General features: G+C 53.6%; 1 protein-coding gene across 1 annotated transcript; it reads right to left on the bottom strand.

The window, feature by feature from the left end:
• Nucleotides 1–21,500: 21,500 nt before the first annotated feature.
• LOC135405025 (olfactory receptor 14J1-like) lies at nucleotides 21,501–22,502 on the bottom strand. The gene has a single exon (XM_064639745.1). It carries the CDS (start codon nucleotides 22,500–22,502, stop codon nucleotides 21,501–21,503), a length of 1,002 nt encoding a protein of 333 aa, XP_064495815.1.
• Between the last annotated feature and the right edge of the window lie 204 nt (nucleotides 22,503–22,706).

Here is a 22,706-nt window from a genome sequence, read left to right as displayed (position 1 = left end):
GTGATAATGGACCCTTGATTCCATGAGTTTGCAAAATGTCTCAGGACTCCTTTGGTTCTAGGAGGCCCCACATATCACAGTGGCCCCGTGGTTCCATGAGATTCCACAGTGTCCCAGGAATCCTTTGGTTCCATGGGACCCTGCAGTGTCACAGTGGCCCCTTGATTCCATAAGGTTCTGAAAAGTCTCAGGGTTCCTTTGGTTCCATGAGGCCCTGCAGTGTCACAGTGGCCTCTGAGTCCCCAAGGCTCCTCAGTGTCACAATGGCCCCTTGATTCTATGAGGTCCTGAAATGTCTCAGGGCTCCCTTAGTTCCAAGAGGGCCTTCATGGCACAATGAACCCTTGGTTCAAAGAGGTTCCACAGTGTCCCAGGGCTCCTTTGGCTCCAGAAGGCCCTGCAGTGTCACAATGGCCCCTTTACTCCAGGAGGTTCCACAGTGTCCTTGCCGGAACACACAGGGCTGTAATGTTGTCACCCCTGCAGAGCTGCCTCCGGCTCTGGGCTCCAGCACAGGAAGGACATGGACCTGTTGGAGCGAGTCCAAAGGGGACCAGCAAGAGGATCAGAGGGATGGAGCAGCTCTGCTGTGAGGAAAGGCTGAGAGAATTGGGATTGTTGAGGCTGGAGAAGAGAAGGCTTTGGGGTGACCTAATTATGGCCTTCCAGTGCCTGAAGGGAGACAACAGGAAAGATGGAAAGAGACTGTTTACAAGGGTCTGGAGTGACAGGACAAGGGGAATGGTTCACACTGAGAAAGGGAAGGGTTAGATGGGATATTAGGAAGAATTTCTGGACTGTGATGGTAGTGAGATCCTGGCACGGGTTGCTCAGAGAAGTTCTGGCTGCCCCATCCCTGGAAGTGTTCAAGGCCAGGTTGGATGGGGCTCTGAGCTCTGAGTCTAGTGGAAGGTGTCCCTGCCCATGGCAGGGGGTTGGACTGAGATGCTCTTTAAGGTCCCTTCCAACCCAAACCATTCCATGATTCTGTGACTGGTGGGGGATGTGGTGGTAAGAACTGTCTTGGGCACAGAGACTCCAAAATGGGAGTTTTCCATTCTGGGTGGAGGAAGGAGGGGGCAGCAGAACTGACACCCTGGACTGCTGGTGGTCAGACTTTGTCCTGTTTGGGAGACTGACTGAGCTGGGTGTGAGTGTGGATGTGCAGGAAGGCTCTGCAGAGGGATCTGGACAGGCTGGATCAAGAAGGCCAAGTGTCAGGGCCTGCCCTTGGCTCCCAACAACCCCTTGGAACTCTCCAGGCTGGGGGCAGAGGGGCTGGAGAGCTGCTCAGCAGGAAGGGACTTGGGGGTGCTGCTTGACAGGGGCTGGATATGAGGCAGAGTGTGCCCAGGGGGGCAAGAAGGCCAAGGGCATCGTGGCCTTTGTGGAGAAGAGTGTGGCCAGCAGGAGCAGAGAACTGATTGCCCCTCTGTGCTGGGCACTGGGGAGGCCCCACCTGGAGTGCTGTGTCCAGTTGTGGCCCCTCAGTGCCAAAAGGCCCTGGAGGGGCTGGAGCGTGTCCAGAGAAGGGAACGGAGCTGGGGAAGGCTCTGGAAAACATGTCTGCTGAGGGACAGCTGAGGGAACTGGGCTTGTTGAGTGTGGAGAAGGGGAGGCTCAGGGGGGACCTCATTGCTCTCTGCAATGACCTGAAAGGACGTTTTACTGGGTGTGGGTGTCGGTCTCTTCTTTAAAACCTTTAGTGACAGGAAGAGAGGAAATGGCCTTAAATTGCATCAGGCAAGGTTCATATTAGATATTCCAAAACCCTTTTTCCTCTGAGAGAGTGCTCAGGCATTGGAACAAGTAGCCCAGGGAGGTGGTGGAGTCTCTGGAAGCATTCGGGTGGCATCTGGATGTAGCGCTTTGGGATGGGGTTTAGGGGTGATTCTGGTGGTGCTGGGTTGACAGTTGGACTAGAAGATCTGGAAGGTCTCTTCCATCACTGATGATTCTGTGATTCTCTGACCTGTCATCCCTGTTTGCAGGTTTGTGCTCTAAAAAGACCCTGGGGATGTTTTCTCAGCTGGGTCCACAGAGATTGTTTTGTGTGAGCTTTTTTCCTCTACCATCAAAAATAGGAGTAATTAATGCTCAATCCAGCAGATGGATTAGCAGGATACCCAGGGGTGCACCAAGTACCTTCCAGTGAGAAGCACAAGAGACCAGGAGACAGTGACAATATTGTTCTAATGTTAATCTCACAGGAGCACAGAGTGAGATCACTTCTGAGATATGTTTCTTTAATTAGTGTTTGGGAATAAAGAGAAAAATCACATAGTTGATGACACTCTAGGATTTATTTCACACGCTTAACAATAAGGTATTTTCCAGCTGGACTTTGAATAAGGTTCCATGGTATATTGGAAATTTCTATCTCAAGTTAACAATCTTCTGTTAACTTCTTCTTCTCAAAGAAATTCTCAGCAGCTAACACCCTTTCATCATCTTGCTCTTTCCGTGTTGGCTTGGCTTCTTTCCTGTTTTATCCCTTCTCAGCCACTCATGCCAGAGGCAATATTGAGGAAGGAACTGGGTTTTAAAAAAGAGAAAATGCAAGAACTTCCTTCAGGCAGTCAGTTCTTCTGGGCAGGGCCGTCTGACTCCTGGGTGTGTTTCTCTCCATGTGCTCAGCACCGGCACAGGGCACACTGAGGGAGGTCTCCAAACTTTCCTGTAGGTGATTCCGTCAAAACTAATCCCCTCCCAGGGAAACATGCTACTGGTGCAAGAGAGGGACAGCGGAGGCCCATCCTCTGCCATGGCGGTGGTGACCCAGACTCCCTGTTTGTCCTCTAGTCCCTCTGGGAGCCCTGAGGTTTCCCTCTGGCTCCCTGTGCTTAAAAAGCTTTCCAAATCCATTCTGGTGAGGGGAGGTGGTGATGCAGCAACAGCAGACGCCTCGTGGGATGGACACCCCTGGGGAGGCAGAGCTGGGGCCACTCATTCTGTGCCCTATCCTGGCTGGGTGCTAGGGGGACTGCCCTGAGGAGAGACCAAGGAGGCTTCTCCTGGGGAAAGCCTCAGCCAGAGCTCAACTTCCCAAACAAGGCTGGGGCTGGGGGTGTGCCGAGGGGGAAGTTGTCCTGCAGGCAGCAGGACAGGACAAGCAGGACGCAGTCTGCTCAGGACACGGCACATCTGAAGGACACCATGGGTTTGGGCCCATTGTTGCTGCTTTATTAAATCACAGCTGCCTCCAACTGGCTCAGTGGGAACAGAAGAGCAGTGCTAGTAGTTTGAATTGTGGTTCTTGGTGAAGATTTGATGTCATCAGGATTCCAGTTCTCCTGCCTGTATGAAGGACAGAGTTTCTTTTTTGTGATAAGATCCATGCCTGGAAAGTTCCCCAGGCAGCCACCAGGCCCCAACATGGCACCAGTTGGCAGCAGTCCCCCCAACACCTGCCTCCCAGCCCACACCAAGCCACTGCCTTGCCCACAGCCCCAGAGCCCTGGATGCCACCATGGCTGTCCCTGACACCACCCTGCTCACCAGCTCAGGTGTCTCACACAGCACCTGGGAGGCTGGGAATGTTGGAAGCTCTTCATGGATGTGGACATTGGTACCTGAAGAGCTTCTGGCCTGAATCGAGGGCTCGGTGTTGGTCCTAAAGCCTCCAGGATGCCGATGGTCTGTTCTGCCAGGCAAGAGACGGCTTCACTGCTGTCTGTCTTCAAGGGCTGAAGGGCTGTGAGAAAAAAACAGAGCCGAGATGAAACTCCAGACATCCCTCCAGCCCATGTTCCCCACTCACCGCTGGAGATCTCATCCAGTTGCTCTGTGTTTCGGTTCCTCAGGTGCCCATTTTCCAGCTCCAGGGGGACAGGGCCAGTCAAACCATGACAATTTGGCAGAGACGTCTTCAACTGCTTCTGCTTCCTCAGCACCGCTGAGCCCAGGTGGTCTCTGAAGGGGCAGATGGAGAAATCCTGCATGTCGCTGCTCTCCTGGGAGGAAGGAGGAAAGGTGAGCTTTGGAACCAAAGGCCCCCTGCCCACAGTGAAGGGGGGTGGGGATGGTGGCTGAGGGAGATGCCCTGGGCTCAGATTCCAGAGCAGGGACAAGTTGCACTGGGCTGCAAGGCCCAGAAGCCACCAGAGCCCAGGGGAGCAGAGTCTGCTGCCAGAGCTGCTGACAGGGCTGGGCTGCAGGGGAATTCTCACAGCCCAGTGCCCATGTCAGGGCTCACAAACCCACATCAGCCTTACCATGTTGAGGAAGCATGAGAGGTTCTCCACCAGATCCTCAGTGGCTGGGCAGGCTTTTATCTTCTCCAGGTTTGGACACATCAGGTTTTTAGAGACCATCACAATCTCTATCCAGGAGTCTTCACTGCCAAGACACAGGAGCTCCATCATGTTTGGCACCAGGAGCTCCAGTTTTCCTGAGCAGTGGGACCAGTGCACTCCACAGAGACATCTTCAATTGCTTGTTGTTCCTCAGCACTGCTGAGCCCAGGTAGTCTCTGAAGAGGCAGATAAAGGCCTCTCGCATGTTGTTGCTCTCCTGGGAGGAGGGAGGAAAGGTGAGCTTTGGAAACAGCGGCCCCCTGCCCACAGTGAAAGGGGATGGGGATGGTGGCTGAGGGAGATGCCCTGGACTCCGATTCCAGAGCAGGGACAAGTTGCACTGGGCTGCAAGGCCCAGAAGCCACCAGAGCCCAGGGGAGCAGAGCCTGCTGCCAGAGCTGCTGCCAGGGCTGGGTGCAGGGCAGCTCTCACTGCCCAGTGCCCATCTCAGGGCTCACGTTCCCACATCAGCCTTATCATGTCAAAGAAATGCGAGAGGTTCTCCACTAGATACTCATCGGTGGGGTTGGCCTTTTTCTTCTCCGGGTTTGGACACATCAGGTTTTTAGGGACCATCACATCCTCTGTCCAGGAGTCTTCACTGCCAACCCACAGGAGCTCCATCATGTGTGGCACCAGGAACTCCAGTTTTCCTGCCTGTATGAAGGACAGAGTTTCTTTTTTTGTGATAAGATCCATGCCTGGAAAGCTCCCCAGGCAGCCACCAGGCCCCAACATGGCATCAGGGCAGTTGGCAGCAGTCCCCCCAACACCTGCCTCCCAGCCCACGCCAATCCACTGCCTTACCCACAGCCCCAGAGCCCTGGATGCCACCATGGCTGTCCCTGACACCACCCTGCTCACCAGCTCAGGTGTCTCACACAGCACCTGGGAGGCTGGGAATGTTGGAAGGTCCTCATGGCTGTGGACGTCGGCGCCAGAAGAGCAGTGCTTCTGGCCTGAATCGAGGGCTCGGTGTTGGTCCTAAAGCCTCCAGGATGCCGATGGTCTGTTTTGCCAGGCAGGAGACGAATACATTGCTGTCTGTCTTCAAGGGCTGAAGAGCTGTGGGCAAAAGAAACGGAGCCAAGATGAAGCCCTGTGTCTGCAGAGACCTCCAGACATCCCCTCCAGCCCATGTTCCCCACTCACCGCTGCAGATCTCATCCAGTTGCTCTTGGCTTCGGTTCCTCAGGTGCCGTGTGGCCACCCCTAGGCACAAAGCTCCATCAGCCCCTGCTCCCCAGCGGGCTCCCAGCAGCGTGGCCCCTGGCCCTGCCCTCCTCCCCCTCAGTCGGGATGAGCCCAGGAAGCACCAGGAGCTCAGGGGGGTGGAACTCAGCCCAGTGCCCACCAAGCCCAGCCACGTGGGCAGGGGTGGCAGAGGGAGGCCGAGGCCCAGCCTGCGGCAGCCGTGGCTCAGGTAGCCCCAGGGCTGGGCCTGGCTGTGGCTGCAGGAGCAGGGACAGGGGCCAGCTTGCCCAAAGAGGGACCCCGGGGGCTGGGGCTCACCGATGAACCTGATGGCCGCCTCTCGCACACTGGCCTCAGGGTCCTTGAGGTAGCTCAGGCCCTGATGCAGGTACTCTTCAGCCCTGCTCCTGTCCTTCCCCACCTGGAGAGAGCACAGGGACACGGGTATGCCACAGAGCCCCCCCGCTGGCTGCAGCAGTCCCTCCTGCCAGCACTCAGTGTTGCCCAGAGCCCTCTCTCCCGCTGGCTGCAGGGAAGGGAGAGGGGCCTGCAGAGGAGCCCCTGGGGCTCTGTTCTTGGAGGGCACACACTGGGCTGCAGCTCCAGCCTCTGGGCTCTGGGCCCACACAGTGGGCTCTGCCTGCGGGGCAAGCCTCACCCAACCTGCACCCTGGCACTTGGCCTTACCAAGCACTCGCCAATCCTCCACATCTGCTGCTTCTTCACCAGCTCTTTCAGCTCCCTCCACTTGAGCAGCTTTGCTGCAGCAAGGAGCGCTTCCTGGGCGGCCTGCATGGAAGCAGAAGGGGTGAGGTAGCAGCATGGCTGGCAAAGGAGAGCTCTTGGCTTTCTTGCTGGGGAGATTCTGCCCTCAGGATTTGGGACGTGCCCTCACCAAAGTGTCTAGGGGACGTGTGAGGACAGCCCTGCAGGACAGGGCCTGAGGCTGGAAGCCCTGGCCTTGGACACATGCCAGGGACAGCAGAGAAGCCTGTGGGGATGTGCCTGTTCAGGCTTTGGTGGTCACAGGCTGCTGACGAGCCCTACTGGAGCCCTAGGGCAGCTGTTGGAAATGGCCGTGCCAGCTTCTCCGTCCCTGCTGGCGCTGGCTCTGCAGGGACCTTTCCCACGGCTTGTGCTGGGCCACGGCTGCCCACTGCCAGCAGCCCTTGCCCTGCTGCCTGGGCCCCACAGGGAGGGCCAGCCCACCTCTCTCTGTGCCAGTGCTCAGCCTTCCAATGTGTACCTTGGCCACGCTCGGGGACTGGTCACTTGTGCGAATGAGCAACGGGACCAGTGCACTCCACATAGACGTCTTCAATTGCTTGTTGTTCCTCAGCACTGCTGAGCCCAGGTAGTCTCTGAAGAGGCAGATAAAGACCTCTCGCATTTTGCTACTCTCCTGGGAGGAAGGAGGAAAGGTGAGCTTTGGAAACAGCAGCCCCCTGCCCACAGTGAAAGGGGATGGGGATGGCGGCTGAGGGAGATGCCCTGGGCTCCGATTCCAGAGCAGGGACAAGTTGCACTGGGCTGCAAGGCCCAGAAGCCACCAGAGCCCAGGGGAGCAGAGCCTGCTGCCAGAGCTGCTGCCAGGGCTGGGTGCAGGGCAGCTCTCACTGTCCAGTGCCCATCTCAGGGCTCACGCTCCCACATGAACCTTACCATGTCAAAGAAGCGTGGCAGGTTCTCCACCAAATACTCATCCATGGGGCTGGCCTTTTTCTTCTCCAGGTTTTGATTTATCAGTCTTTTCAGGATCATAACGACCTTTGTCTTGAGGTCTTCTCTGCCAACCCACAGGAGCTCCATCATGTGTGGCACCAGGAACTCCAGTTTTCCTGCCTGTATGAAGGACAGAGTTTCTTTTTTGTGATAAGATCCATGCCTGGACCCGTGCCTTTATAAAAACATCTATAAAATGTATTTACATTGTACGGGCCTGTAAAACAACAACAATCTATGAAATGCATTTACAGAACAACAATAAAGCAACAACATATAAACCATATATAGAATGTATTTACACGAGAAGAATCTTTAGAAAAGCAAAAATTTTCTAAGAACAACACTCTATACACCTTATTTAGAGACCAACAACAAAAGAGCAGCACATCAAATGTATGCACAGGAGATTCACATCTGTGTCCGGTCTGTCTGCCAGTCCTGGAAGAAAAGCCAGGATGGAGTCCAGCTGGGGTTGGGATCTGGATCTGGCAGGATGCTGAAAGGGTCTGTGGGGCTGGGAGGGATCTGTAGGGTTGGGGGCATCTGTGGAGCTTTTTTAGTTTACAGCTAGGTATTTATCTTTGTTAAAGAAATGCATGCTTTTCCCTGGCATAATTGATACAGAAACAAACTCTATCCCAAGCAAATTATCCAAAGACATTCCTAAGGTATTGCGCATAGAAGCTGGAAAATAACCCTTGGAGTAATCTGAAGCTGGAGACTGATGTGGGCTATTCCAAACACAACGTCTGGCACGCAAGGTAGACAAAAGAGAAAAGCTGACAAGGTCCAGCAAGAGCTGGTGAGCCAGGGACTACTTGCTGCCTAAGTCTGAAGAGCAATAAAAGCCTCCAGCCAAGGGGAGTTGATTTCACATGAGCTGTCATTGACAGAAGGGGGAACTTTTTCAGTCAGAACAACAGGTCACCAGAAACAAAGACTTGGTTTTTTCTACAAAGTGGAAGGAAAATAAAGGAAAGAGCGAGGCTGCAGCTCTACACAATCATCATGAGATAGACTAGAACTAAAACTGAGAAAAAGGACTTCAATAAGTGCAGCACTGTTCACACTTATGGCTGTGCCCTGGTTCCAGGGGCTGGGACCAGTTTATCACGCTGTGGGTATAACCCAAACTGTGCATCCTTTTAAACCTGACCAGTGTGTTACAGGAATTCCTGTCACAGGAACCACCCCAAGCAGTGCAGGAGGAGCCTCCCAAGCAGCAGTTGCAGGGCAGCAGGGACCCGACCTGAGCTGCCTTTGGTGCCCAGGAACTCCCCCCACACAGCCCCTCTCCTGCCCTGGGGGACCACCAGAACAGGGGCAGCCCAAAGGACTGGACTGGAGGAATTCAACAGACATTTTGGGGCCATTTTATGGACATTTTGCAGGGGTGGTGCAAAGACTAAGGGAAGGAGACCTGTGTGTTATAGCAAAGAATGGGAAGGGGGTGGTGGGGGGTGAAGTTGTATTGAGTCGTGTGGGGCCTGGGTATGATGGGACTGGTGTGGAATAAGGGCTGGAATGTGCTGGTTTGGGCCGGGGTGGAGTTAATTTTCTTTGCAGGGGCTGGTGTGGGGCTGTGTTTGGGCTTGTGCTGAGCACAGGCTTGAGAACACAGAGGTGGTTTTGTTAGTGCTTAGCTTACCCAGAGCCAAGGCCTTTCCTGCCCCTGGCACAGACACACTGGGGAGGGGCTGGGGGTGTGGGAGAGGCTGGGAGGGGACACAGCCAGGACAGGTTTGGAGTGATGGAGATTGTTTTCCCAAGCCACCATTCCATGGGATAGGGCCCTGCTCTCCTGGAGGTGCTGAACACCTGCCCAACCGTGGTAAGCAGGGAATGAATTCCCTGTTTTATTTTGCTTCTGCGTACAGCTTTTGCTTGCCCTTAATAAAGTGTCTTAATCTCAACCCACAAGTTTTCCAGCTTTTCCCCTCCCAGTTCCCTCCAGGGTCCTGCTGGTGGAGGAGTGAGGAGTGGCCAGGAGGGGCTTGGGGGCTGCATGGGGTGAAACCACAACAGCCTTTGTTGGTGTCCAGGGTGGGGCTGGGAGTGTTGGAGATACTGACAGATGTGTCTGGGATGTGCTGCTGAAATTTGCACCTGCTGGTGCTGCCTGGGGCTCCTGGCTGTGTGTCAGAGTCTGGGGCTCCTTGGTGGCTGCAACTCCGTGTGAACTTGAGCTGAAGGGCCTGTGACCTGTGGGGGAGTCCAGGGTGGAACAGAGACCCACCTGCAGCCCGGGGAGGAGCCCACACTGGAGGAGATTTGCTGGCAGGACTTGTGACCCCTATTATCAGCATAAGACTCCAATCTTTCGGTTTAAGGCCATTGCCCCATGTTCTGCCAATACAGGCCTTCGTAAAACGTATCCCTGTGATTTCCTTAGACTGTGAGCACCATGTGTTCATCTGCAAACACCATGAAGAGTACCCATGGATCTCCCAAAAAAAGATTTGGAGACCTCAATCCCATGACCACTCTGTAGGGACTAAGGAGCTTCGGGCTCCATGGTGTGAAGACTGAGGACAGTGCAGGGGTAGCCAGAGAGGGCTTGAAGGGTGGTTTCAGAGATGAAGGATCCTTTTGTCATAACAGGAAACAGCATGAGAAATAAAGAAACAATGCCAAGTTCAGTTGGAGAGGTCCAGACTGGAAACAAGGATAAAAAAATTTCACTCTGAGGGCGATGGTGTGATGTAACACATCACCCAGAAGGAGTCTGGATGAGCCCAAGGCTTTGTGTGTGCAGGAAGAGCCAGGGAGGACGCAGAGATGTCAGTGCAGGAAGGTGCCAGCCAGGTGGGGCAGCCGGGGGGATGACGACAGCCTGCAGGGAAAGGGGCAGGGCATGGACACCGTAGGACAGCCTGGGCTGGAGAGGAGACAGGGATGGGGAGAAGCTGAAAGGCCCTGACAGAGCCACCTTCTGCAGGCCTTTGGCCATGGCTGCTGTCTGTGGCCCTGATGCCAGGAGGAGGGGAGTGGCCCTTGCAGCCCTGGGGCCTCATGGCCTCCTTGTCCCTGCTCAGCAGCCTGGCAGGTGCCACCCCATGGTCCTGCCCTTGGCATTGCACATCCCACATCCCAGTGCCCCGGGAAGAGCCCTGTGGAATGAGGCAGGGACAGGATCTGCCTTCCCAGAGGCTGGGGGTCAGGCCTTGGCCCGTTGTATTAAGAAAACAAGTCAATGTTTATTCAGCATCAGAGCCACCTTTCCCTTGCTTGTCCATCCTTGTCATCACTGTCTGCAGTTTTCTGCTCTAACTGGAACCTGGGGACACTTTCTCAGTTGTGCCCCTCAGTGAGACTCATTAGCACTACAAGAAACGTCAGTGTTTCCATCTCACTTTGACTTCTTGAGAAGTTGTTTGAACTTCCTCTCAGGGACTGAGTCTCATGTAAACAAGGAGAAACCCCCCGAGGGTCATGAAATGCCTGGGGCTGTTGCTGTGCTGCTGAGCTGGGCCGGGCTCCTGGCACACAGGGAGCTCCTGGCAAGCAAGAAGAGCTTCTTAGAGACAGCTCTGCTAGTGAGCAGCTCCTCTGCACAGCCCAGCAGGGCTGAGGGCACTGCCAGGGCAGCTCAGGGACACCAGCAGGGCACAGACAGAGCTTCAAGGGGCTCAGCACTGGCAGGAGGGCTGAGAGCTCCCTGCAGGAGGAATCTTGGCAGGGCTGCACATGGTGAGTCTGTGGCTGCAGGGCAGTGCAGGGGCAGCTCCTGGAGCCATCTCCTAAAGATGACCCAGCCGCAGCTGATGGGATGGGTGAGGAGGGGGCGGTTTTGGGGCAGCTTGGAAGAGCTGTGAAGCCAGGGGTGCAGGCAAGGGTGCCCAGGGCTGCGGGGCAGAGCAGGGTCCTGCAGCCCAGGGCGCTGTGCTGGGCAGGGACTCTGCTGCCTGCCAGGGGCAGCTCTCAGCCGGCCCGGGGAGCTGCTGCCAGGGCTGGGGCACAAGGGCTGTGGGCAAGGAGCAAACCTGGCAGCTGAGGGAGGATCTTTTCCATGTATCGCTGCAGAAAAGACAGGGGCTACAGGAAAGGAATTAGTCCTGAGGTGTGTTTCCTGATCAGGCACTGTAGCATAGACATTGTTCTCTCCATTCAGGAGGCTGCACTGAAATTCAAACTTTTACTCTCAGAGGTGAATATTTCAGGCAGTGTCAGAAATGAGCACAGGATCCTGGGCAGTGCTGAGCCTTCCCTTGGGGGTGGGCACTCTCCTGTCCCAGCCCTTGGCTTCTCTGCAGGAGGGCTCCTGTCCTGCTCTGTCCAGCACAGCTGCACCTCTGGGTTGGCACAGGGAACACTTCACAGAGCTGCCCTTTCAAGCAGCGCTGCCCTGCTCTCAGCACAGACCTTGGTGGGGTTTTTAAAGATGAATATGTGTGTGAAGTCATCTTCAAGGCAGCCCAAGCGAAAGTGCAGGGCAGATGAGAAACAGACTGAGAGGCACTGCAGCTCTCCTGGCTCTGCAATAAGCAACGGAGAGCTCAGCCCTTCTGCCTGTCCTGTCTCAAGAATCTGCAGATTTGTCATCAGAAAAATTTGCCCCTAAAAAAACACCCCCAGGTGTTATCATTGTAACCAAAAAACCCAGTGAAAATTATTTTAAGGATACTCTGTGCCTCTCTTCTGCAGCCCAAATTACTCCAAGACAGCAGCACAGGATTTTAACTTTTCCATCAAAGCTGGATTCCATGTGACATCCCCTGTGATCATGAGAGCTGTCACAAACCAGTTCTGTGTCTGCACTGCAGCAGAGCAAAGCTGAGTCCTCGGCAGCACATGGGCAGAGCTCCTGCTCCTCACAGCACCCTGAGAGAGCACAAAACCGAGAAAAGAAATGCCTTGACTTGGAGGGGATTTCCCTGAAAACTGCGCTGGCTTTGCTGAGAGGGGGCTGTCTTAATTGTTCCCTGTGCTTTCCTTTTCTGAAAAGACCCTGTCCTAAGGAACAGTAAATGTCCAACAGCAGCTCCATGCCCCAGTTCCTCCTCCTGGCATTCGCAGACAGGCGGGAGCTGCAGCTCCTGCACTTCTGGCTCTTCCTGGCCATCTCCCTGGCTGCCCTCCTGGCCAACAGCCTCATCCTCAGCGCTGTAGCCTGTGACCACCACCTGCACACCCCCATGGGCTTCTTCCTGCTCAACCTCTCCCTCACAGACCTGGGCTGCATCTACACCACTGTCCCCAAAGCCATGCACAATTCCCTCCATAACACCACAACCATCTCCTACATGGGATGTGCTGCACAGCTCTTTTTCTTTTTCTTCTTCATCACAGCAGAGTTTTCCCTCCTCACCATCATGTGCTACGACCGCTACGTTGCCATCTGCAAACCCCTGCACTACGGGACCCTCCTGGGCAGCAGAGCTTGTGCCCACATGGCAGCAGCTGCCTGGGCCACTGGCTTTCTCGATGCTCTGCTGCACACAGCCAACACATTTTCCCTGCCCCTGTGCCAGGGCAATGCCCTGGGCCAGTTCTTCTGTGAACTCCCACACATCCTCAAGCTCTCCTGCTCACACTCAGGCCACCTCAGGGAAATTTGGCTTCTTATGGTTATTGCCTGTTTAGTGTTTGGTTGTTTTGTTTTCATTGTTTTCTCCTATGTGCAGGTCTTCAGGGCTGTGCTGAGGATTCCCTCTCAGCAGGGACGGCACAAAGCCTTTTCCACGTGCCTCCCTCACCTGGTTGTGGTCTCCCTGTTTGTCAGCACTGTCCTGTTATCCCACCTCAAACCCCCCTCCATCTCCTCCCCATCCCTGGATCTGGCACTATCAGTTCTGTACTCAGTATTACCTCCAGCACTGAACCCCCTCATCTACAGCCTCAGGAGCCAGGAGGTCAAGGATGCCCTCAGAAAAATGATGACTGGATGCTTTTCAGGAGCAATTATGTGCCAGGTTTCTGATGTGTAGCATTCAGAATGGGACTCCTTAATGGCCCAGCCTTCCTGCTCAGGTTTGTTGTGGAGGTCATCAGGTTGTTCTTGCAATAATTATCTGTGCAATGAAATATTATTATGCATCTGCCTTCTAATTTCATGTCTACCCATTGAATTTGACCCAGAGATGTATAAATGATGAATTGTACTGGCTGAGTATTTAAACAAAATAAAGAACCCTGCAGTGCCTTCTTTGTCCAGGACCCCTCTTCTTAGCTGTTCCTAAAGGACAGCACACTGCAGGACAGGGTGTATTTGCAAACTGGGAAGGGGACAATAATCCCAGCCCAGCAGCAGGGCTTGGTCTTTGCAGAGCTGCTCTCTTGCCACTTCCACACTGTCCTCCTGAGCCCCTTTCTCGCTGTGAGGCCTGAGTGCTCTCTGAGCACAGTCCTGTGGGCTGGAAGCCCTTGGAGCACGTAGGGACAGACCCTGGAAACTTGTGAAGCAGAGCTGGGCTCCCTTCCAGCATCTCCAGGATGCTGTGAGATCTTCTGAGGCCACTGCATGGACTGGGTCACTTCTTCTGTGTCCTTGCTCCAGGGCTGGAACTCTCCTGCGGTGACACCATGAAACTCCTGCTCTCTGCTTTCCAGGTTTCATTTTTAGATCCAGTCTTCCCCTCCTGTTCACAGAGACATCCTGGGAGTGCTTCAGAGCTGCCATCCTGGGGCAGCTCCTGCCCAGTGTTGGCAGGCACAAGGTCTCTCCACCTGCTTCTCTCACCTCCCCAGTGCCACTGTTTTCTGCAGCCTCCTCATCCTTGCCCAGCACAGCCCTCCTGGCACAGTTGGACACAGCCCTTGTTCTACCCCCTCCTCAGGCACCTGCCCAACCCCCTCAGCTCCAGCCTGAGGGCCAGAAACCTTCAGGGCAGGGAGGCACCAGGGAAAATGCTGAGTAAACCTTTCAGCTGCACTCAAATCCAATTGGAGGGGTTGGTCTCTAGGAAGAAATCCCTTCTAATCCTCCAGAACCACCAGGACAACCTGTGTTGTGTCCTAGGAAATCCTCCGGAAGTGTGGGATATGGAAAAGGTTTTGGTGTCAGGGATATTGAGAAGGCTGGGCAGTGTCACTGGGAGACCTCTCCCAAAGCCTTGCAAAGGCCAGAGCCATCCCAGAGCTTCCTGGGGCCTCAGCAAAGGCAAACATGGAACCAGTCTGCAAACAGGGCAGCAAGGAGGGTTGGGAGACTTCCAGTCTGCTCAGGCTCAGTAGGAAAGGGGATAGGGCAAGTCCTCCTGCAGCCATTGCCAGGCATGGGAAGGACAAGGCAGGGATTGCAGAAACCCTGTGGGAGGGAAAAGAAAGGGATGTTTTGTGCCCAGACTTTATCAAGGCCTTTGATATGGTCGGCTGTGGTCTCCTTATGGCCAGACTGGTGAGAGGTGGACTGAAGAAGTGGAAGATGTAGTGGATGGGATGTTGGCTGAATGAAGAGTGTCCAATAAAATCCATGGTACAAAAGCCTCTTGTCAGCAACTTCTGGATAAAATCCCTCAGTGACCAACACCTTGAACACCACTGTAGAACATCTTTATTAGCTCTCTGTACATTGGGACAAAATGTGTTTTCAAGTCCTTTGTGAATGATGCCAAATTTCAGGGAGCTCTTGAGCAACCTGTCCTGGTTTAAAGACACATACTGGGGCAGGAAGTCCAATGAAATGAACTCACTCCCTTTTTATTCCCCACCACTACAGGGAGATAAAATACAAGGAGATATAAGTGAAAACAATAAGAGTTTACTGACAGGAAATATAGCAGCAAAAACAGCAATACCAACAGAACTATTCAAAGCAACAGCAGAGAGAGAAATTGTCTCCTCTCTCCCCCACTACCCCAACTCTCTTTTGTTGGGAGATGAAACAGGGATCAACACGTGCCTCCCTTCTCCCTTTTCCCCCTGAATGAACAAAGAACAAAAAACAAAACCACAGGAAAGAAGGGGCAAAGCAAAATGTGGGAAACTCTCTGGTCTGAGATCAGTTGTGCTGCCCAAGAACACGCTGACTCCAGAGGTGTCCAAGCGGGGCAGAGCCGGTGACTCCGGTCCGTGCGGTGACGGGGGGGAGGCAGCGGCTCTGCTTGATTCCATGGAGTTCTGGGGAGGCACAGTGGCCCCTTGGTTCCAGGAGGTTCTGAGATATCTCAGGGTTCCTTTTATTTCAAAGAGACCCCGCATGTCACAATGGTCCCTTGGTTCCATGAGATTCCACAGTGTCCCTGCATTCCTTTGGTTCCATGACGCCCTGCAGTGTCACAGGGCCACTTGATTCCATGACGTTACAAAGAATGAGAATGGCCCCTTGATTTAAGGCCAACTGCACATGGGGCTGCCTTGGGGGGAGCGTGGCCATCCAGACAAGGGAGTTGTCACCCCCCTGGACTCAGTCCTGGGGTCACCACATCTGGACTGGTCTGTCTGTCTGTGAGGTTCCCCATTCTGGAGGAATGAGGAAGAACTGGAGAGGGTCTAGAGGAGATTTGACAGGATGGAGCTTTTGTTCATATTGGAAATAGAATGAAATCTCCACAAAGAGTAGCATTGAAAGTTCAGACTGAAGGTGAAGAAAAAGAAATGTCACTCAAAGGGGACCCTTGTGCTGCAAGAGGTCACCCAGAGGGAGTCAGGATCAGCCCATGGCTTTGTGTTCCAGGGAACAGCCAGAGCTGGTGCAGAGACATCAGGGAGGGTCTAGAAATGCTGCTGGGAGGGGGTGGGAAAGCAGGAGGGGTGTGTGCAGCCTGCAAGGCCAGAGCAGCAGCAGGGCCAGGGCAGGACAGCCTGCAGGAGAGATGGCCAAGGGCTCTGGCAGGGCTGCAAGGCCCAAAGGCACCCAGGCCTTTGTCCCCTTGCCTCTGGCAGCTACCTCTGCCACTCAGGCCACCACAACCAACTTGCCTGGCAGGTTCTGCCCTTGGTTTCTGCCTCGCCCCTCCCTCAGGAGCCTGGCAGGTGTTGCCCAGTTTAGGCCTTTGTTGTTCCTCCCCCTCCCATCCCAGTGCCCCCCAAACAGCCCTGAGCCAGCCGGGAGGGACAGGATCTGCTGGGCCAGGGCCTGGGGCTCAGGCCTTGGCCTTTGTGCTCCACAAAACCAAGGCAGGCTTTGCTCAGCATTGCAGGGGCCTGCCCAGAGCCTTTGTCTGCCTGCACTCCTGGCCTCCAAGGAGCTGCTCCAAGGAGTCCCTGGGGAGGCTTTGGCAGTGCCTGCCCTCCGTGGGGCCCAGGAATGCTTCAAGGGACTTGGAGTTTGGCTTCTGACTTCTTCAGCAGCTGCTTCAGTCTTCTCTCAGCACCTCAGGATCATGGGCTGGGCTGCAAACACACCGTGGGGCTCATTAAAATGCAGAAATCCCTCAGGATCTTTTTGTCTTCCTTTAATTGTCTTCACGGCAATTTCAAAACAAGTCTTCAAAGTTTGTACTTTTTTTTTAATTCAATGATGGATATTTTGTAGTTCAAAGAAGAGGTGACAGAGGTGTTCTCCAAGTGATCTTGATGCTGAGTGTCTCCTCAGGAGATCCACACTGACCCTGGATGATCAATCTTGCTCCTCACCCCCCAACCTCACCAGTTCTGACATGGCCCATCTTGGACTGACAGCTGATGCAACTCCAAACACACTGTGGGACCCATTAAAACACTGAAAACCAAATTATTTTCCTTTCTTTAATTGTCTTCAAGTCTTCAAGACGTCAACAACTAATTGGAGTTGTTTTGCAGTTTTGCTAAGGAGGAAGATTTTAAAGTGGACATCATGAAAAAAATATATTTTTTGATGAAAGGGAATGATTTACACAGAGCCTTGGGATGCAAGAAGGTCAGGGTGCAAAGGATTTGAACACAAAGGGGGCAAAAGATATTAGTAGCATTTAATTATTGACGTGTTTAACAATTATCAAGTGATTCAATAGCTTTTGCTACAATTATAACACTGACTGAATTATAGATTCACAATAACAACCTTCACACCACAGTCAATTCACACCCACACCCAGGCAGAGATGTGTGGACACATCAAGAGCTGGCTGTGGAAAGGTCCTTCTCCCAAATTCTCCTTGTTGTCAGGGAAAGACTCCCACAAATCCCTTTGTGTTTGCCAATAGACAAGGGTCACAGCTGGAGGAGTGTTTGTTGAGGGGCATCAGAATTGTCCTGGGCATCAGTGACGATCTTTGGAGTGTTGCAAACTGGAGGGTTCCCGAGCTGGGAGAGGCTGACAGAGGTGTCCCACTGAGAGGGAGGTACTGGGGAGCTGCCAGGGCCTCTCTCAGCCCCGCTGGTTGTGGGCTCCCAAGGGGACTGGCTTTAGTGATCTGCTGAATTTCCATCCTGGTGTCAGGAATGACTGGAGTTTCCAAACTATTTGGGAATTGTATCCAAACTATTCCATTTGGGCCACAATTCAGGAAGCGAATGTTCCAAGGCTTTCATGGGATGACTGATTATCCTGTGTTCCCCAAATATTCCACTCCAAATTGTTCTCACATTGATCATCCAGGAGCACCTGGTCCAGTCCAGGGACACTTCACCACACCCTGGTCCAGTCCAGGGACACTTCATTGCTCAGATGGTTTGGTCAAGGCTTGTCAGGAGCTCCTGAGATCATACCTATAAGAAGGATGGGGACAGACTTAGTTGTAATAAGACAAGTGATAATGGTTTTCAACTAAAAAAGAGCAGATTGGGACTAGATATGAGGAAGAAATTTTTTACACTGAGAGTGGTGAAACACTGGCACGGGTCACCCAGAGAGGTCATAGATGCCCCACTCTTGGAAACATTCAAGGCCAGGTTAGAAAGGGCTCTGAGCAACCTGATCTAGTTGAACATGTCCCTGTTTGAACTATTTAGGATTCTATGGTTCTTTCTTATCCTACAGAGCCAAGGCTGACAAGGATCCCACAGGTTTCAGACCCAGCTGAGCATCCCCTTTGATGGCCCATCTGGCAGCTCTGCTAAAAAGCTGCTGCAAAGAACCTCCAGACCTAAAGGAATTTTGTGCTGGGCTCAGCTGTGGCTCTCAGGGCTGGGGGTTGGCTTTTGGCTGCCAGGTGCCCATCAAGGCCCTCTCTCACTCCTCCTTCTTCTCCACTCCCCTTAGTGCCTGCAGGGTTGTTTCTCCCCCATTTCTCTCACTCCTCTCTGGGTTACAGCACCCTGGATTTTATCCTTTCTCCAAGGGTTATCACAGAGGTGCCTCTGGAATTGCTTTTTGGCTCAGCTTTGGGCACTGGCTGGTCCATTTTGGAGCCACCTGAAACTGGCTCTCTCTGACACAGAGTCAACTCTTGATCTCCTCTTCCCTAAGGGAAACCTGCAGCCCCCTCCCTGCTACCAAACCTGATCCACAGGGTCATTCAAGTGCCCAGGAATAGAGGAGGTCATTGATCCCATTATTCCTCAGGCTGGTTAAACAAGACTTTGTCCTCTTCCTGTCCCTCACTGCAGGTTCTTTCTGTCAGAGCAGAGCTGTGCTGGACCGCACCCATGCTTTGCTCCAGAGCCTGATGGGGTGGAGGCAGAGGGCAATGGAAGAGTTGGTTTGGACTGGATGATCCTTGTGGGTCCCTTCCACCTCAGCATATTCTGTCATTCTGTGTTTGTTTGGTTTTGGTTTGGTTGTGTTTGGTCCTTTTCCCTCCTTTTGATTTTCCTTTCCTCTGACCCATGAGTTTTTTCTTCATTGTCTTGGGCCTTGCTGGGCACCTCATGGCAGGACAAGTTTCTCCAACTCAGTCATCTTGACCACATTTTTTGTCCAAGTCACCATTAACCAGACGAGGTTTCTCACAGACTCGCTGCAACTTGGCATCATCCACAAAGGAGTGGAAAGTGCATTTCATCCCATCATCCAGAGACATAGTAAAGATGTTCCATAGGAATGGTCCGAGGCTGGTCCCTGATGGATGTCACCTGGGAGTTGCTGCCAAGAGGAATTTGTGCCATGACTTTTGACCCTCATCAGTCATTCAACTTCCCACTCACCACATGTTTCACTTGTCCAGTCCAGCTGTCACCAGTCTGGCTCTAAGGAGACCACAGGAGACCATGTCAAAGGCCTTGATAAAGTCTGGGCACAGAACATCCCTTTTCTTTTCCCTGTCACAGGGGTTCTGCAATCCCTGCCTTGTCCTTCCCATGCCTGGCAATGGCTGCAGGAGGACTTGCCCTATCCCCTTCCCTGCTGAGCCTGAGCAGTCTGGAAGTCTCCCAACCCTCCTTGCTGCCTTGTTGGCAGACTAGTTCCATGTCTGCCTTTGCCAAGGCCCCAGGAAACTCTGGGATGGCTTCTCCCAAGGGTTTGGGAGAGGTCTCCCAGTGACACTGCCCAGCCTTCTCAATAGCCCTGACACCAAAAACTTTTCTGTTATCCCACAGTTCCAGTCTAGTGCTCAGGACACAACACACATTCTCATGGTACTTCAGGAGAAAATTAGAAGGGATTTCATTATAGAGGTTAACTGGTGGAGCAGCCCAGTCTGGTCTGGCCCCACAGCAGTGCCCAGCCCAGGGTGCTGCAGAGCTCTGGGCACTCCCCCCACAGCCCCAGCCCCTCTGAAGGGCACAGCAGCTCCTGGGGCACAGAGAGGAGTCTCAGTATCCCCATCAGCTCAGGGGCTGGACACTCAGCATGGCAGGAGGAAATGTAGGTCAGGGAAACTGCAGCACCCGTGGTGTCACCTCCAGGAGATGCCCAGCACAGCCTGACTGTGCCCCTCAGTTCCAGCCCCTCTGCCCAGCCCAGCCCAGAGTCCTGGCCCAGGGACAGAGCAGCCTGTCCCCAGGGGGGCTGCAGAAAGAGCTTTCTCTGTGTCAGGGATTCCTCTCTGCAGGCCCAGAGATGCTCCCTTGCTCCTCTCCAGAGACATCCCTTTGCCCAGGTCAGTGTGTCCAGGCTGCCTTGGTCAGTTGCAGATCCCAGCCTGGGATCCCTGCAGGGCCCTGAGCTGGAGGTGCTGCTCTGCACAGGGAGGGGCTGTGGCACCCTGGGCTGAGCCTGTACTGGCCATGCTGGTCAGGGTGGGGAGCAGACCCAGCAGGACGGGGATCACTCCTCTCCACCCTCTGCCATAGTCCTGGAAGGCTCAGTAGCCAAGAACAAGGCTGGGCAGGACCATGGGTTGTTTCCAATGGCACAAAGGGCAGGGCAGGGCTCCACTCCAGCCAGCCTGTGGGCTGGAGAGTTCTTCAGGACACCCTCCAGGAAAGTCCACCCCTGGTTCTGGTACAGCCCTCCCTGAACTGGGGAGGCACAAGGGGAGTTCACTGTGGGTGAGACGAGTCACTGGCCAGAGCCCTTTCTCTGTTCCTGCTGCAGCCCCTGGGGTTGCAGAACTCTCCTTTGCCAGTTCACAGGCAGATTTAGGACTTGATCTCTGGTAACTCCACCCTGGGCAGGATTCTGCTCCAGGGCTCCATTCCCTGCTGACTGGATGGGACGGGCTGTCCCTGCAGATCCTCTGTGCTCTCCTGCACTTCCTGAGTTCCTACAGACAAGTCCTCACCTGCCATCAGAGCCCTCACAAGCTGCAGAGCCCCAGGCAGGTGACTTGGAGACCATTTGCCACTGGCCACCAGCACAGAACATCTGAACCAGCCCTCAGTCACTCGAGTACCCCAGTGAGTCGCTTCTCTCACTGCAGGGACTGAATGGGGAAACAAGCAAAGCAATGAGACTTTGCAGAGTCTATTCCTTGGCCTTGTTCTTTACACCAACCTTTCAAAAAGAACAAAGTCTTCAGGAACTGCCCAGGGGGATCCCCTTTCCTGCTGGAAATGATGTTAAGGAGCCCAGCTCTGTCCCAGCAGTGCCCAGGGCCTGTCCCTGCCCATGGTCACAGGACTGACACACAGCAGGGACTGAGCTGCCAGAGCACTCAGGCCTTGGGCAAGGAGCAGAAATGAGAGGGAGGCAGTGGAAAAACAGCATCTCTGAAAAGGTCAAGAGCTGCTGCTCCGTGGCAGTGCTCCTGTACCAGGACTCTTTACCCCTTCTCCTCTGCACACAGGCACTGTCGTCCAGCTTCAGGGAAGTTGTTGGAGGGAGAATCTGGAAAAAAGAATTCAAGTCCTTTATTCTACTCAGAGACTGTGATTCCTCATGTACAGAATAACAAAGGCAGGATGTTTGACAAAGAAGTTGCTGCAGGAACTTTTACTTTGTTTAAATGCACACAGAGAATGATTCCTCATTTACGCAATTGTGGGTCAAAACAAAGAATTAGAGAGTGAATTAGGTATAAGATGGAGAATAAATTTCTGTGTTAACAACATTAAAAGAGGAAAAAATGTAGGAAACGGCCCTTAACACCACTCTCAAAAGCTTTAGAAAGCAGGCTGGGCCAGTAAAGTGTTACACAATGAGTGTTGCGCAGAAGAAAAAAGGCAGGTTGTTGCTCTTGAAAAGCATCTAGTCATCATTTTCCTCAAGGCATCCTTAAGCTCCTGGTTCCTGAAGCTGTAGATGAGGGGGTTCAGTGCTGGAGGCACCACTGAGTACAGAACTGCCACCACCAGGTCCAGGGATGGGGAGGAGATGGAGGGAGGCTTCATGTCGGAAAATGTGGCAGTGCTGACAAACAGGGAGAGCACGGCGAGGTGAGGGAGGCACGTGGAAAAGGCTTTGTGCTGTCCCTGATGCGAGGGGATCCTCAGCACAGCCCTGAAGATCTGCACATAGGAGAAAACAATGAAAATGAAACAACCAAATCCTAAACAGACACTAACCACAATGAGCCCAAGTTCCCTGCGGTAGCCTGAGTGTGAGCAGGAGAGTTTGAGGATGTGTGGGAGTTCACAGAAGAACTGGCCCAGGGCATTGCCCTGGCACAGGGACGGGGAAAATGTATTGGCTGTGTGTAACAGAGCATTGAGAAACCCAGAGGCCCAGGCAGCTGCTGCCATGTGGGCACAAGCTCTGCTGCCCAGGAGGGTCCCGTAGTGCAGGGGTTTGCAGATGGCAACGTAGCGGTCGTAGCACATGATGGTGAGGAGGGAAAACTCTGCTGAGATGAAGAACAGAAAGAAAAAGGCCTGTGCAGCACATCCCATGTAGGAGATGATTCTGGTGTTCCAGAGGGAATTGTGCATGGCTTTGGGGACAGTGGTGCAGATGCAGCCCAGGTCTGTGAGGGAGAGGTTGAGCAGGAAGAAGCCCATGGGGGTGTGCAGGTGGTGGTCACAGGCTACAGTGCTGAGGATGAGGCCGTTGGCCAGGAGGGCAGCCAGGGAGATGGCCAGGAAGAGCCAGAAGTGCAGGAGCTGCAGCTCCCTCCTGTCTGCGACTGCCAGGAGGAGGAACTGGGGCATGGAGCTGCTGTTGGACATCTGTTGTTTCTTAGCACAGGATCTGTTTCAGAAAAGGAAAGGACAGGGAACAGTTGAGACAGACCTCTGTGAAAAAGCCACTCCATTTCTAAAAGAAATCAATGTGTCAAATGTCACCAAATTCACTGCCAAGGAGTCAGTTTTGCTCTGCTGTGGTGTGACATATAACTTTTTTGGTAAAGCTCTCAGACACACAAGGAATGT

This window comes from Pseudopipra pipra, chromosome W (genome assembly GCF_036250125.1).
Source record: "Pseudopipra pipra isolate bDixPip1 chromosome W, bDixPip1.hap1, whole genome shotgun sequence".
NCBI lineage: Eukaryota > Metazoa > Chordata > Aves > Passeriformes > Pipridae > Pseudopipra > Pseudopipra pipra.
This window is presented reverse-complemented; position numbering and strand designations above follow the sequence as displayed.